General features: G+C 42.0%; 1 protein-coding gene, 1 long non-coding RNA gene and 1 other non-coding gene across 3 annotated transcripts; 2 read left to right on the top strand and 1 right to left on the bottom strand.

Moving 5' to 3' along the window:
• Window positions 1-4618: 4618 nt before the first annotated feature.
• On the bottom strand, window positions 4619-6643 carry LOC119030972. The gene is made up of 2 exons (XR_005078478.1): window positions 6386-6643; window positions 4619-5040 (listed from the first exon to the last, which is right to left on the bottom strand). It is a non-coding gene; the product is annotated as an uncharacterized LOC119030972 (long non-coding RNA).
• Window positions 6644-6809: 166 nt separating this feature from the next.
• On the top strand, window positions 6810-13160 carry hspa8 (heat shock protein 8). Its single transcript, XM_037118993.1, has 9 exons — window positions 6810-6955; window positions 7957-8166; window positions 9803-10008; window positions 10092-10244; window positions 10340-10895; window positions 10983-11185; window positions 11385-11583; window positions 11656-11888; window positions 12731-13160. The coding sequence occupies exons 2-9, from the start codon at window positions 7962-7964 to the stop codon at window positions 12926-12928; spliced, it is 1953 nt and encodes a 650-aa protein (XP_036974888.1). The 5' UTR covers window positions 6810-6955; window positions 7957-7961; the 3' UTR covers window positions 12929-13160.
• On the top strand, window positions 11219-11311 carry LOC119031982. The gene has a single exon (XR_005078756.1). It is a non-coding gene; the product is annotated as a small nucleolar RNA SNORD14 (small nucleolar RNA).
• Window positions 13161-13199: the final 39 nt, after the last annotated feature.

Below are 13199 nucleotides of genomic sequence, written 5' to 3'. Positions count from 1 at the left end.
TGACAGTTCTCTGTGTGAGTCGCGGCAGTTCCACTCCTGGCCGGCATGATCGCGGCTGAGCTCAACTGAACTGAGAAAGGAACGAATCAGTCCATGAAGTGATCCCGTTCACTTCGTTCACTGAAAAGATCCGTTCGTTCGAACGACACGTTCATGACCGACATAACACTATCCAACACTGCTGAACACACCGAAAAAATCAAATTGAGCTTCAGCGTCTGTCTGAGGAGGACAGCAACAGGGCTAGGCTGCCTGGTGGAGGGAGGAAAAAGGCTAGCGAGGAGCTGGAGATAAATGTGGGGATGGGATGAGAGAGTGTCCCGCAAAATGATCAGGACGATGGAGAAACAAATGTACGCCACTCTGACAGCAGAGATGAGGAGTTTGCCATGAGTGCTGGTTTTAGCATCCTTAGAAATGACCGCACAACAACAATACACTGGTCAAATGGATCCAAGTATAAATCGCCATCAAAAAGCCACAAATAAGGTTACCTAACCCTAACCCTAACCCTAACCCTCAGAACAGCACCAAACTTAAGCAGCATTACAAATAGGGTCCAAGCACATATTTCAAGGCATCAAACATTTGATATCACTGCCTGCTTTGTCGGAAAAGACAAACAAAACTCACCTCTCCAGCTGCAGGCTCGTTGTGGGGAAGCCCTGTGAGTCGATTACCGAGTGCAGTAGAGTTCCGCAGCTCAGTGAATACATAGACATAATATACGTAGACGCCTTATAGACTGACGCTGCCTACTGGAGCTAACGTATCAGCGCGGCCGCCATCTTGGATGGGTCTCCAATGCGACCCCCCTGCATATATTTCTACTGAGGAAGGCGTATCCCCAACTACAATAATCATAACCTCCTGAATTTTTACCGGATTTTCACAAGGTTACAAACGGAACGCAGAGATTTAGTTATGATACAGGGTGCTGTCACAAAAAATATTTTAAAAAATAAATAAATCTTACTTGTAAAAGGTAATCCCCCACGATCTGGTGACAATACTGCACCAGTTATTGCAACCATAAACTGCACAATATACGGTCATAGTTGCTCGCTCTCCGTTGATTCCTATTGACTCTGGTGTTAGCCTACAGTGAGGAGACCCAACCAAGAAGGCGGCGACGCGGGATTACGTTCTAGCACGCTATGAGGCGTCTACGTATATTATGTCTATGGGTGAATATCACTACTGCGGGACTCTACTGCACTCGGTAATCGACTCGTAGGGCTTCACCACAACAAGGAGGCTTCTCGGGTGATGAGTTTTATTTATCTTTTCTGACAAAGCCGATATCAACAATCAATCAATAAACGATATCAAATGTTTGATTCCTCGAAATATGTGCTGGGACCCTGTTTCTAATGTTGCTGAAGTTTGGTGCTGTTCTGAGCATTATTTGTGGCTTTTTGATGGCGATTTATACTTGGACCCATTTACTTAAGTGTATAGTTGTTGTGCGGTCGTTTCTGAGGATGCTAAAACTATGTAAGCTAGCTGTCCGCAAACTTTATCTCTCTGGGGGGGGTCGTACTCGGTGTCAAGGTGTGTTAGACTATGGATTAAATTTACACCGGAATATCCCTTTAAGTGATTGATGCAAATAAACGCCCCAGCTATTATTTGGTATGTTATGGTGTGATAACTCTCCCGGCCGGGGAGAGAGACATGCATCAGTTTGGCCCACAGTTGTCAGCTGTAGACACGGCAGAGAGGTGACGAGATGCGACTCATCATGACTGACAGGCATCAAGGCCACTCAGCGTTACCTTACCGACCCGCCCCCAGCTATTAGCAATCCTGGACAGCTGTTTTTTTTTTCTTCCTTTTTTTCCCCTCCTGACGGCGTCTGGGCCCCGTTGCAGCTGCACCGGTTGCACCGCCAATACTTACGCCACTGCCTGGACGGGCAAACACCTCTGACCCGGAAGTGACGCATCATTGAGAGCGCACAGACCAGGCATGACAGGTCAGGGCTGTTTTGGCTGGATAAGGGGAATCCTCACAATATTAGGCAGGTGGTCATAATGTTATGCCTGAATATCATGCCATATGTATGTATGTATGTATGTATGTATGTATGTATGTATGTATGTATGTATGTATGCATAATGCAATACACATTGAAATTACAGTACAAAAAGAGGAACACTTTTCCTTAGAATATGTTCAGTGTGTCTTTCAATTTTCAAAACTCGTTAGATTCCAGTTGGCCTCTGTTAAACCCTGCCTGCATTCTACTCTCACTTTCTCAATACACCCTCAAAAATAAAGAGTGTAGACTCTCCAGACAAAGGTCATTCGAGATCAGCCAGGCCAGTGTGTAATCGATCACCAGCGATTGCCACATAATGCATGCTGGTTAGATTTGTGTCAGACTTGCTCTGATGTCATGTACATGTGGCCAATGGTAACCTCGCAGGATTGAGGCTGTGCAGTTTTTGGGGTCAGGCGCTGCAGTTTCACCAACTTCAAACGACTGGCTTTCACCTGACAGCTGATTGGCTTAGATGTTGCCTCAGCTACATGATGTTTTATTAAAACTTTTTTATTTTTGCTGAATTGAAGAGTCTAAAGGTTTAGGCTATTCTGTTAACAGAATATGTACTGCTTCACCCAGCGTTGACTAGTGTCCTGGATTGAGATTCACAGCCAGCTAAACTCTTTCTGACATTTTATCCAAGGAACAGGCTGGAGTTGTGACAGGATCGCATTTATTGCCAGAAATTGTGAAACTGAAACAAATACACAAAAGGTTCAATTACCACAAGGTAAATAATACAAGTTTACATGTAGCCTGCTAACGGAGGTAGCGGATCTAACACACACAGATCTACGTGCAGAGTCCGCGATCACATCTCGCTCGTTAATTAACAAATTGTGATAAACTACAGAAGCGTTTGCAATCTACTAATGGAAAATAATGTTTACTTACTCATATTGCCACTACAAAGGGGTAAAACAAACGTGAGGACGGAGAAATTTCTTGCTACGGAGCCGGTAAAAAAAACAACAACCTCCGGTTCGCCTATATCACTTCCTGTAAAACCCATGCACGCAAAAAACACATGAATGAAACTACTGCGCCGTCTACTGGTCGTAAAATGCAACTGCAAGTAAAAATGTACACAGTTCCATAACAGAATACATTATGTGTGGAAACTTAATAGCCCACATACATAATATGTATGTGGGCTATTAATGTGCTTTGTATGGGCTTTGTATTATATTATTATACAAAGCACATAATAAGGCACAGTTCATCTTGACGAGCCTATTGTTGAATGTACTATGAATGTGTAAAACAATACCTTTATCATAAGGTAACTTAAATCCTTTAGGCTAGAAACAGTATTCAACCACATCATAAAACGGACATATTAGGATTGTAAATTCTACAATGTCACATCAGTAGTGCAATGAATTGTGGGTAGTTAAATCAGTGAAATCCCAAGCTGACTCCCTGGAAGTCTGCAGGAGGTCCTCTTGAGAGCTCTTGTGGACTGGATGATAAAGTAGCTGTGTCCCAATTCAGGGGCAGCATCCTTCAAGGACCCTGCCTTGGCCGCCTGCAAAGGCAGGGTCGTAATTTTAATTCCAGTTATCCAGAATGTAGTTTTGAATATCCAAAAATACATTGTGACTAGTAAAAATGTCATTACGAATATCCACAATTCGTATTATGACTAGTAAAAATGCAATTGTGGACATCTGTATATATATTGTGGATATCCATAATTACATTTTTACTAGTCACAACGTATTTTAGGATATTCAAAATTACATTCTGGATGTCTGGAATAGTTTTTCATTTTGGATATCTGAAATGAAAATTATGACTAGTAACAATTGAATTGAAGAAGAGTAAAGTTTGACTGTCAAATATGTTTGAGCTACAGGAAGTCCTTATTTCCTTTTTAAACCTGTTAGTGAACCCACAGTTATGTTATCAATATTATCATTATTAGCTATAGCTAACAGTTAGGGGTAATTAACATACAGATACATTATGTTAATGCTGACATATAAACTGTTGATCGCCACCTAAGATTTTATTTTAATTTTAATGGCATTATTCTTATTTAAACTGTTTGGTATATAGTTTTGTTTGCTGTGATGATTTATTACTATTATAATTATGTTGTGAAATTATAATTCTTGCCTCTTTCTTAAAACATTGTTAATGACATGGCAGCCGTCGATCAAGTCAGCCCTGCAAACCCAGTTGATAGAGGATGTGGTGGACAGAGGAGACTGGACCCCCAAACACCCTGAGTACCAACCCAAATGATGTCCCACTGACACCAGGATCTTTATTGTGGCACCCCATGCAGCCAGCAGCACTGCCAGGGACTCAAGCTCAGCCTACTACTGTACATCATCTGTAACTGTTTTAAAATTGTTTAATAATAACTGTTTTTGTTAATAGTTAATAATAATTTGTAAATAGTTATTTATGCTGTAATTTTGCAAATAGTTGTAAATGTTAAGACCTTAATAATAAAAGAAAACATTAAATCTCTTGTTGTCCCTGAAAAGTAGCACTTGATGCCATTTGCAGTTTTAAATTGTATTTAAGTTGTAAAAACTGAATGGAATAGACACCGTGTAACAAGAGAACAATTTATTCATTAAATTTTATTTTATTTCATGAATTATGTAAAATGAACAATTATGAACAAATAATTTAAAAAAGAACTCATAAATGAACTAAATAACAGAAATAATGTAAGGATTGTCATCTGGAGCAGACAGAAGAGCCTCTCCATCCTCTCTCTGCAGCCTCATGTCCTCCTTCATCCTGCCTCCTCCTCTTCCTCCTCGGCCCTGGCTGGCTCTCCTCCTCCTCATCGTCATCTTCCCCCTATTCCTGGTCACTTGGCCCTGTGCATCCTCAGGGATGGAGGCAGTTAGGACAGGGGGGCAGTGGTACGCCTCTGTCCGAAGACCTCATCCATGAGGACAAACCAGGACCCAGTAGCAGCACTGGGCCTTCCGCTGACCCTCTCCTGTCCCTGGATATTTGCAATCCTAAGGCAGTGGAAATCAATCACGTCAGCAATATTCAGCAAATTATTTATTAACTTGCAGAGTAAAACAAATATAATTTAGTTTCCACGTCATCATTCAAACCTGCACCCCCTGTGTGCTTGTTCTTTAAATGGTCCCACTTGTTTCTGGCCTGCTAAGGCTCAATCTTCCCCTGCAGGCCCATTGTTCAAGATCACATGAACTCAGAGATGCAAAGATTTACACAAAGCGACATCAGGACTGACAAATGGGTTGTTTATTCTGTGAACAAATGTTAGATCTGACCACGGACAGTGATGAAGCTCTCTGTTTGCTCCCTAACACAAAATGAAATGTAAAAGACGTTTTGTGTTATGTCAACAGACACGGGTTCTAATACTGCAAAAAAAAAAAAAAAAAAAAAAAAAAATGTAATCATCAGAAGGATAATCCTAAACTAAGCTCTTTATTCAAACATTTAACTATTGTTGAGTGCGGCCTAAAGCACCGCCTCGCCCGAGTCCGTTGATGCAGCAAAGGATCAGCCAGAGAATTGAGGAAAAGAATAAGCATTTATTACACAGTCTGCAGAGAGTGGAGATCAGTTCAGTATAGCATCAATAGCAAATATCAGAACAGATCTAACTCGTGTCTAGGGGTTTCAGTGTTATAAGCCTGTGTTTTGCTACGCCTACTGATGGGTATGTGTTGTTCGTATCTGTCATTAATTGGCTAATGATATGTGTGATGGCCGCATGCACAGCGTGTGATCAACGCTAGGATTGGCTCTCCGTCCGCATGCATAGCCTGTGATGACTCCCATGTCTTGACGGGAACGTCCTTGAGCATCTCCCCTATCTTACGTGTTTGCACAAATAGAGTTATTTTGTCACAGTATGTAGTTATGGCTGGCTCCCGTTATCTATCTGTGTCTGCCTGTGTGTGTGTGTAAAGTGTGACTATCTGTATGAGTCAGCCTGCACATGATCACATAGTTAAGCAAGTATAATAGTGTGCGCACATCAGTAGTACTATTTGTATATTCACACTATACTTTACAGTTTTACAGTCTGGAAATAAAGCAGGCATCACTGCCTGATCTAAATCTGTTCATCTTGGTCCAGTTATGTATATGAAGTGAAAATATTCTACAACATCTCAACAGTCCCAATACCATATAAGTCAACATCTGAACGTCTATCGTTGGAAAGTGAAGGCTTTTAACGCTTTACTTCCAAAGGCATCAAGCTGAGCATTACCAACGTATTTTAACTGAGGTTTTGAGGTTTTAATGTCCCCTGAAGTTTAACATGTCTACTATCCGATGTTCAAATGAGTGAAAAGAGAGTATTAACCCAATACTTACGTTTAATATGCCACTTGAGGTCGCCGTTATTTCTTTCTTTCTCTCATCTCTTCGGGCGCGCAATGAATCTTGGGCAATTTAGCCGCAAAGGATAGTGGCGGTGCATCCCCAGGATGAAGGAAAAGCAGACAGCATATGTGGGGAGCATTTGGAGGATCCTTTGAATTGGGGCAGCCTTCGCGCGGAGTTGTGACGTAATCGCACTTTAAATGCGCACTCCGAAGGATGCTGCCCCTGATTTGGGACAAAGCCACTGTGATAGACTGCCCTCCAGACTCGCGGACTTCCCGCGAACGCGCCTGTAAAGTCTGCAAGTCTGCAAGTGTGGTGATGCGCGAACATTGGATCCAGCCTTGTATTCAGCCAAAGACACGAGATGCATGACGTCATTGGCGAACCGTTGAGGAAAGACTCAAAGACTCGACGTCTGATTGGCTGCTTTGCCGGCAATATATAACGTTCCGGTAGCTAGCATTCTTCCTTTCCTTCCTCATACCGGCAAGGGCAAGCCAGCCTCGCTGATATCCATTCCAACCCAACACGTAAAGTCATCGTCGTGTGAACAATTCGGTAAGTTGTTCCTGAGTAAGTCGTCAATAATTAACATTTATATATATCTATATTGGCGAAAAGCTTCACATCCCTCGTGGGTTGCTCAAATGGTGTAAGTGACGTTAACCTTAACATTGTACCCAGTCACTGTCGCAGTTTGTCCACGTGGTATATTCTATATCCTTGGGTTTCTGATTATCTGATGCTGAATAGAACCGATATAGATTAACAGTGAAGGGTTAGGTGATTGGTGCGGCCCAGACACGACATGTTTCAGGGCCAGGCCCACGAGCACAAGCTAGTGTTAGCAGCTAAGCAGCGGGTGGGGGATGGGATCCTGCGCTGTTTAGAATGTTCTCGAACAATCGGTGCGAAGCTAGACACGATGAGCAGACTTCCGGTTTCCCTTTTCAGAACAAAAGCCTTTTCGCACTGCGTCTGAATTATTCAGCTGTCTTTCAGTTGTGTCCAGTTTGTCCCGAATTCGAGCATTGCTGTATTTTATTTGTTTATGTGGATGATAAAGTTAATAATTTTGCCAACTTGGCTTTCCCCATGGCCAGAACCAGCGTCTTGCTTAAACAATGCATCATCTTTTCCGATTGGATTATCCACTATGTTAAATTGAAAAGTAGAGGAAATATGAAACGTTTTAAAGCTTTTTTATTTTTTTAATTTTTTTTTTTAATTTTATTTTTTTTTGTTTGTATCTTTAACTGGACAAACTGCGATCCTATCAATAATGCTACTGGCAAGGATTTCCTATCCATTAGCCACTTAATCATACAAACACTAGATTGGCTTAAAATAATTTAAAGTACAGGGGATTTACTTGTAGTATCCTGTAATTTTGAGTTATTTAATGCTACTGTGTATGCTTCTGCCACACTTTTTTAAAAGTGTTAAATGCATCTGTTAGTGGCAGGACTGAATCCATGATGATGATGATAACGATTCTTTTTTTTGTTTTGTTGTTTTTTTTCCCCCCCAATTTAAAAAAAAAAAAAAAAAAAAAAAAGGAACTATGTCAAAGGGACCAGCAGTTGGTATTGACCTTGGGACCACATACTCCTGCGTTGGTGTGTTCCAGCATGGCAAAGTTGAAATCATTGCCAATGACCAGGGCAACAGGACCACGCCCAGCTATGTGGCCTTCACAGATAGTGAGCGGCTAATTGGTGATGCAGCCAAGAATCAGGTTGCCATGAACCCAACCAACACAGTTTTTGGTAAGAAATTAAGTTTTGTTTTAAATAAAAATGGTATCATTCTTGCCACACTTGCTAAAAATAGAAAGGGGGAAAAAAAACGTAGTGTCTTGTATCAACTTTGATGAACATAAAGTCAAGTATGACATAAGCCTGAAACTTAAATTGTCCTAAGAGACCACATCAAGCACTTCCTCACTGACGTTTATTCCTGCAACTTGACGGATACCTTGTTATCTGTAACACCTTTCACATATGAATTCTGAATAACATCCAGAGAATCAAATCAGGATATTGACCACATTTCAAACATGCAGCACGCAACAGGAAAGATGTATTCACACATGCTGGGAATACTGTTTTTAAGTGAGGGGTTGGTGCCCAAGGATGTAGGTTTGCTGTAATATTGATGGCAATGCAGAACATCACTGATATTGTAATGCAAAGCATTCCCTGTTGGCAGGTTTGTACTAGCAAGCAATTACTCAAGTAACATTACCACTGTCTCAAGCATAAAATAACCATCGAACAGCAGAGCTCAGTGGTCAACACCACTGAAGGGTTTTTTGTTTTCTTTTTGAAAGGGTGTGGACCATCAAGAAGGCTTAAACAGGTTTAACGTACTTCACAGTGCAATTGCCAACAAGTACTGTAATCACAAAGACATTCTCCAATTTGTCTGCGGAATGGAATTATTGAATCCTGGACACTGTCAGTACTGTTGTCTCTTCAAACAATGATCTGTACATTTTATTTACATCTATGCTTAAACAAAAAATATTATCCACACCCTCAAGTACTCAGTACTGCTTTACTCCTATTTGAGGGAGCTAAACACATGCATACACATGTCTGTAACAGAAACCAGCTGTTAAATTTGTTGCATCTGTTTTGTCCAGGTTCATATGGCACACAGCACCATTCAGTCATTTTGGTTTTGGGCAATGTTTTAAGGCATGGGGTTTCATCTTAATTGAAATGTCTTGGTTTCCATTATTGGACGTTATATATTTAGGTTAATTAAAAAAAAAGTGATGCTTGTGAATGGATGATAACGGAGTGACTTAACTGCAGCACTGGGCTGTTTCTCCTCTCCTCCCTGTTATTTCAGGTTTCCCTGAATCACCATGGAACAATGATACAATTGGCTGAAAATGTTCATATTTGTCTTGTTTCTAGCTTTTCTTATGCCTTTTACATGCTTCAGAAATATAAATATTGTCTGACTCAAAATGACAAATGGGATATAGCTGGCTACTACAGCCAGTACACATTAATGAACCAGCCAACACAACATCAATCTTATTAGTAATATTTAAGTTAGGCAGGAATAGAGAAAAATATCTAATCGTTTGTGTACAAAGTTATTGCCAAGGACAATTTATTACTCACTTGATACTGGTAAGGATATGTCCGTAGCTGCCCTAACCTAATCTGACATCCATATAGTAAGTAATATACAGGCAAGCACCATAAATGAAGATCCCACAGTAGAGTGAAAGCTGTTGCGCTTTTGGTCCGGTCCAGCAGCAGCGTTAATGGGCTGTGTGGCACAAGGGACGAGAAATAAAGTTTACGCTTACGCTTCTATTAGTGGAAAGTCCATATTAAGCGCCTATTTTCCTATGGTTTATAAAACGGGACTTGTCATTTGCAGATGCCAAGCGACTGATTGGCCGCCGGTTTGACGATGCAGTTGTGCAGTCAGATATGAAGCACTGGCCATTTAATGTCATCAATGACAACACCCGCCCCAAGGTTCAAGTTGAATACAAGGGTGAGTCAAAGTCCTTCTACCCAGAGGAGGTTTCATCTATGGTGCTGACAAAGATGAAGGAGATTGCTGAAGCCTACCTCGGAAAAGTAAGTAATTCAGCATAGCTCTGAATTAATATTTCACATTTTGGCATAAATTGCTCCAACCTTTCCCTTATTTCTTTTAAAAGACAGTCAACAATGCTGTAATTACGGTACCCGCCTACTTCAATGACTCCCAGCGCCAGGCCACAAAGGATGCTGGCACAATCTCTGGCCTCAATGTTCTGCGCATCATCAATGAGCCAACTGCTGCTGCCATTGCTTATGGATTGGACAAGAAGGCAAATGCGATTTGAAACAATTAGTTATACTTGATGTCCAATGTAAATACCAAATTGAGCAGCTTTGAAAATGTTAATTCTAATTGTATTTCTAGGTTGGGTCTGAAAGGAACGTTCTTATCTTTGATCTTGGTGGAGGCACCTTTGACGTATCAATCTTGACCATTGAGGATGGCATCTTTGAGGTAAAGTCCACTGCCGGAGATACCCATCTTGGTGGGGAAGATTTTGACAACCGCATGGTCAACCACTTTATTGCGGAGTTCAAGCGCAAGTACAAGAAGGACATCAGCGACAACAAGAGAGCTGTGCGTCGTCTGCGCACTGCCTGTGAGAGGGCAAAGCGCACCCTGTCTTCCAGCACCCAGGCCAGCATTGAAATCGACTCTCTGTATGAGGGAGTCGACTTCTACACCTCAATCACCAGGGCTCGCTTTGAAGAGCTCAATGCTGACCTCTTCCGTGGCACCTTGGACCCCGTTGAGAAGTCACTCCGTGACGCTAAGATGGATAAGGGGCAGATTCATGACATTGTGTTGGTAGGTGGCTCCACCAGAATCCCCAAGATCCAGAAGCTGCTCCAGGATTTCTTCAATGGGAAGGAGCTCAACAAGAGCATCAATCCAGATGAAGCTGTGGCTTACGGTGCTGGTAAGTGTCTTCAGCTAGATGATGCACACATTCTAATATCATTGTATGACCAAAAACTGAATTTCAACTCATGATTTGTTTTTACAGCTGTCCAGGCTGCTATCCTGTCTGGTGACAAGTCTGAGAATGTGCAGGACCTGCTGCTGCTTGACGTTACCCCTCTGTCCCTGGGTATTGAGACTGCTGGAGGTGTCATGACTGTCCTTATCAAACGTAACACCACCATTCCTACCAAGCAGACCCAGACCTTCACCACCTACTCTGACAACCAGCCTGGTGTGCTCATCCAGGTATGCACAGCATCATGCTAATATCTGTCTGTTTCGCAGTGATGACGCTTATTCCTGCCATTCGTAGTTTCCACCAGAGGTTGCAAGACCAAAGATGGCCATGACCTTCCTTGGATGTCTGAGCGAAATAGACATCCAAGTTGAAAGCACTGTGGATACATTGTGTCAATTTTCTGCTAACCCTGCATACTTCCAACAGGTCTATGAAGGAGAGCGTGCTATGACCAGAGACAACAACCTGCTGGGCAAGTTTGAGCTGACGGGCATCCCTCCTGCTCCTCGTGGTGTTCCCCAGATCGAGGTGACATTTGACATTGATGCCAATGGTATTATGAACGTCTCTGCTGTAGATAAGAGCACTGGCAAGGAGAACAAGATCACAATCACCAATGACAAGGGTGAGTATTTTGTTGAATACAAGCAATATCTCGGATGTACTTTCAGTTTCTGACTTTGCAATTTGCTGCTAGGTCGTCTCAGCAAGGAGGACATTGAACGCATGGTTCAGGAAGCTGAGAAGTACAAGGCTGAAGACGATGTCCAGCGAGACAAGGTGTCTGCTAAGAATGGCCTGGAGTCATATGCTTTCAACATGAAGTCTACTGTGGAGGATGAAAAACTTGCTGGCAAAATCAGTGATGACGACAAGCAGAAGATTTTGGACAAATGCAATGAGGTCATCAGCTGGCTGGACAAGAACCAGGTAATTATTCAGACAATGTTGTTGTCAAACAGGAGAACCAGTTTGAAAGCTATGCGTGTAGCATGTGCAACAGCATGCAACATGACAAATATGGCCTACACCTCCGCAGGCTGCATAAAGAATTAGACTGAACTGAGAACTACACTGAGGCAACTCTAAGGTCCTCATTTAGAGCTAAGTTTCCACAAAATTGCAATAACTAGTGCTTCAAGGATATTTGTAGCATCAGACATGCAACCTAATTCAGTGCTGGAAAACCCTAGATTTGATCATTCACTTGTCGTACTTGTGGCGTCTTACCACAAAGGTGTTGTCCTTGATGTGTGATGTAAAGGAAAAAGTTATTGGAGGACTTAACAGTGCAGATTTAGTGGCCTTAACAGATTTCTGGACCTCCAGAGCAACACCAAGCTAGAAGACCATCACAGCAACACTACATTAATAATTGGAAAATGTGTTAACCCGGTCCTTCAAACTCACATCACCTATGAAGCTCACAGTATGAACATTTAGCAGAATTGCTCAGGGAAGTAGTATACACTGCAGTTAAAACAGTCACTAGGTGGCAGGTACCCTCTATGGCTTCTCTTGTTTACAGTTGGTTTCCAATTGACTAATGAAACAATTTACATTTTATATTCAGTTATTTAAATATGACTAAGGCCTTGATGTACAATGTACTCGTGACACTGAGTAGACCATCTTTTGAAGTAACATTAAAAAATGGTGTTAATGGCATAAAACCAATAATACATCAGTGTAAATGTGGCATAACCACCTGTGCTAAAAGAGGAAGTAAAGAAAATCGAATCATGACTGTTCTTTCCCCCCCCCCCCTTAAGACTGCCGAGAGGGATGAGTATGAGCATCAACAGAAGGAGCTGGAGAAGGTGTGCAACCCCATCATCACCAAGTTGTACCAGAGTGCCGGTGGCATGCCTGGTGGTATGCCAGAGGGCATGGCTGGTAGCTTCCCTGGAGCCGGTGGTGCAGCCCCTGGTGGTGGATCATCTGGACCAACCATCGAGGAGGTTGACTAAACTTTCAGTCACCTCAACTGCCACTCCAGTCCCGAAAGATGTTTTCTGAGAAAGTAACCCTCTTGTAGCACAAGCTAAAGAGTGAAAGAGTAAAATAAAAATGAGGTTCAGGGATCATATTTATTGCATTGTCTGACACCTGGGAACAACTTGTTGAGCTTTTAGTTCACATGTCTCGTAATGTTTGTATACTGAGATCGCTGCATTGACAATAAAATATCTTGCAACCCTCTGTCAGTCTTTGTTTTGTGCATTGCAGAGGCCTTCAACT

The sequence above is a fragment of the Acanthopagrus latus genome, chromosome 13 (genome assembly GCF_904848185.1).
Source record: "Acanthopagrus latus isolate v.2019 chromosome 13, fAcaLat1.1, whole genome shotgun sequence".
Taxonomy (NCBI): domain Eukaryota; kingdom Metazoa; phylum Chordata; class Actinopteri; order Spariformes; family Sparidae; genus Acanthopagrus; species Acanthopagrus latus.
Note: the sequence above shows the minus strand (reverse complement) of the source record. Positions and strands in the feature narration are given on the sequence as shown.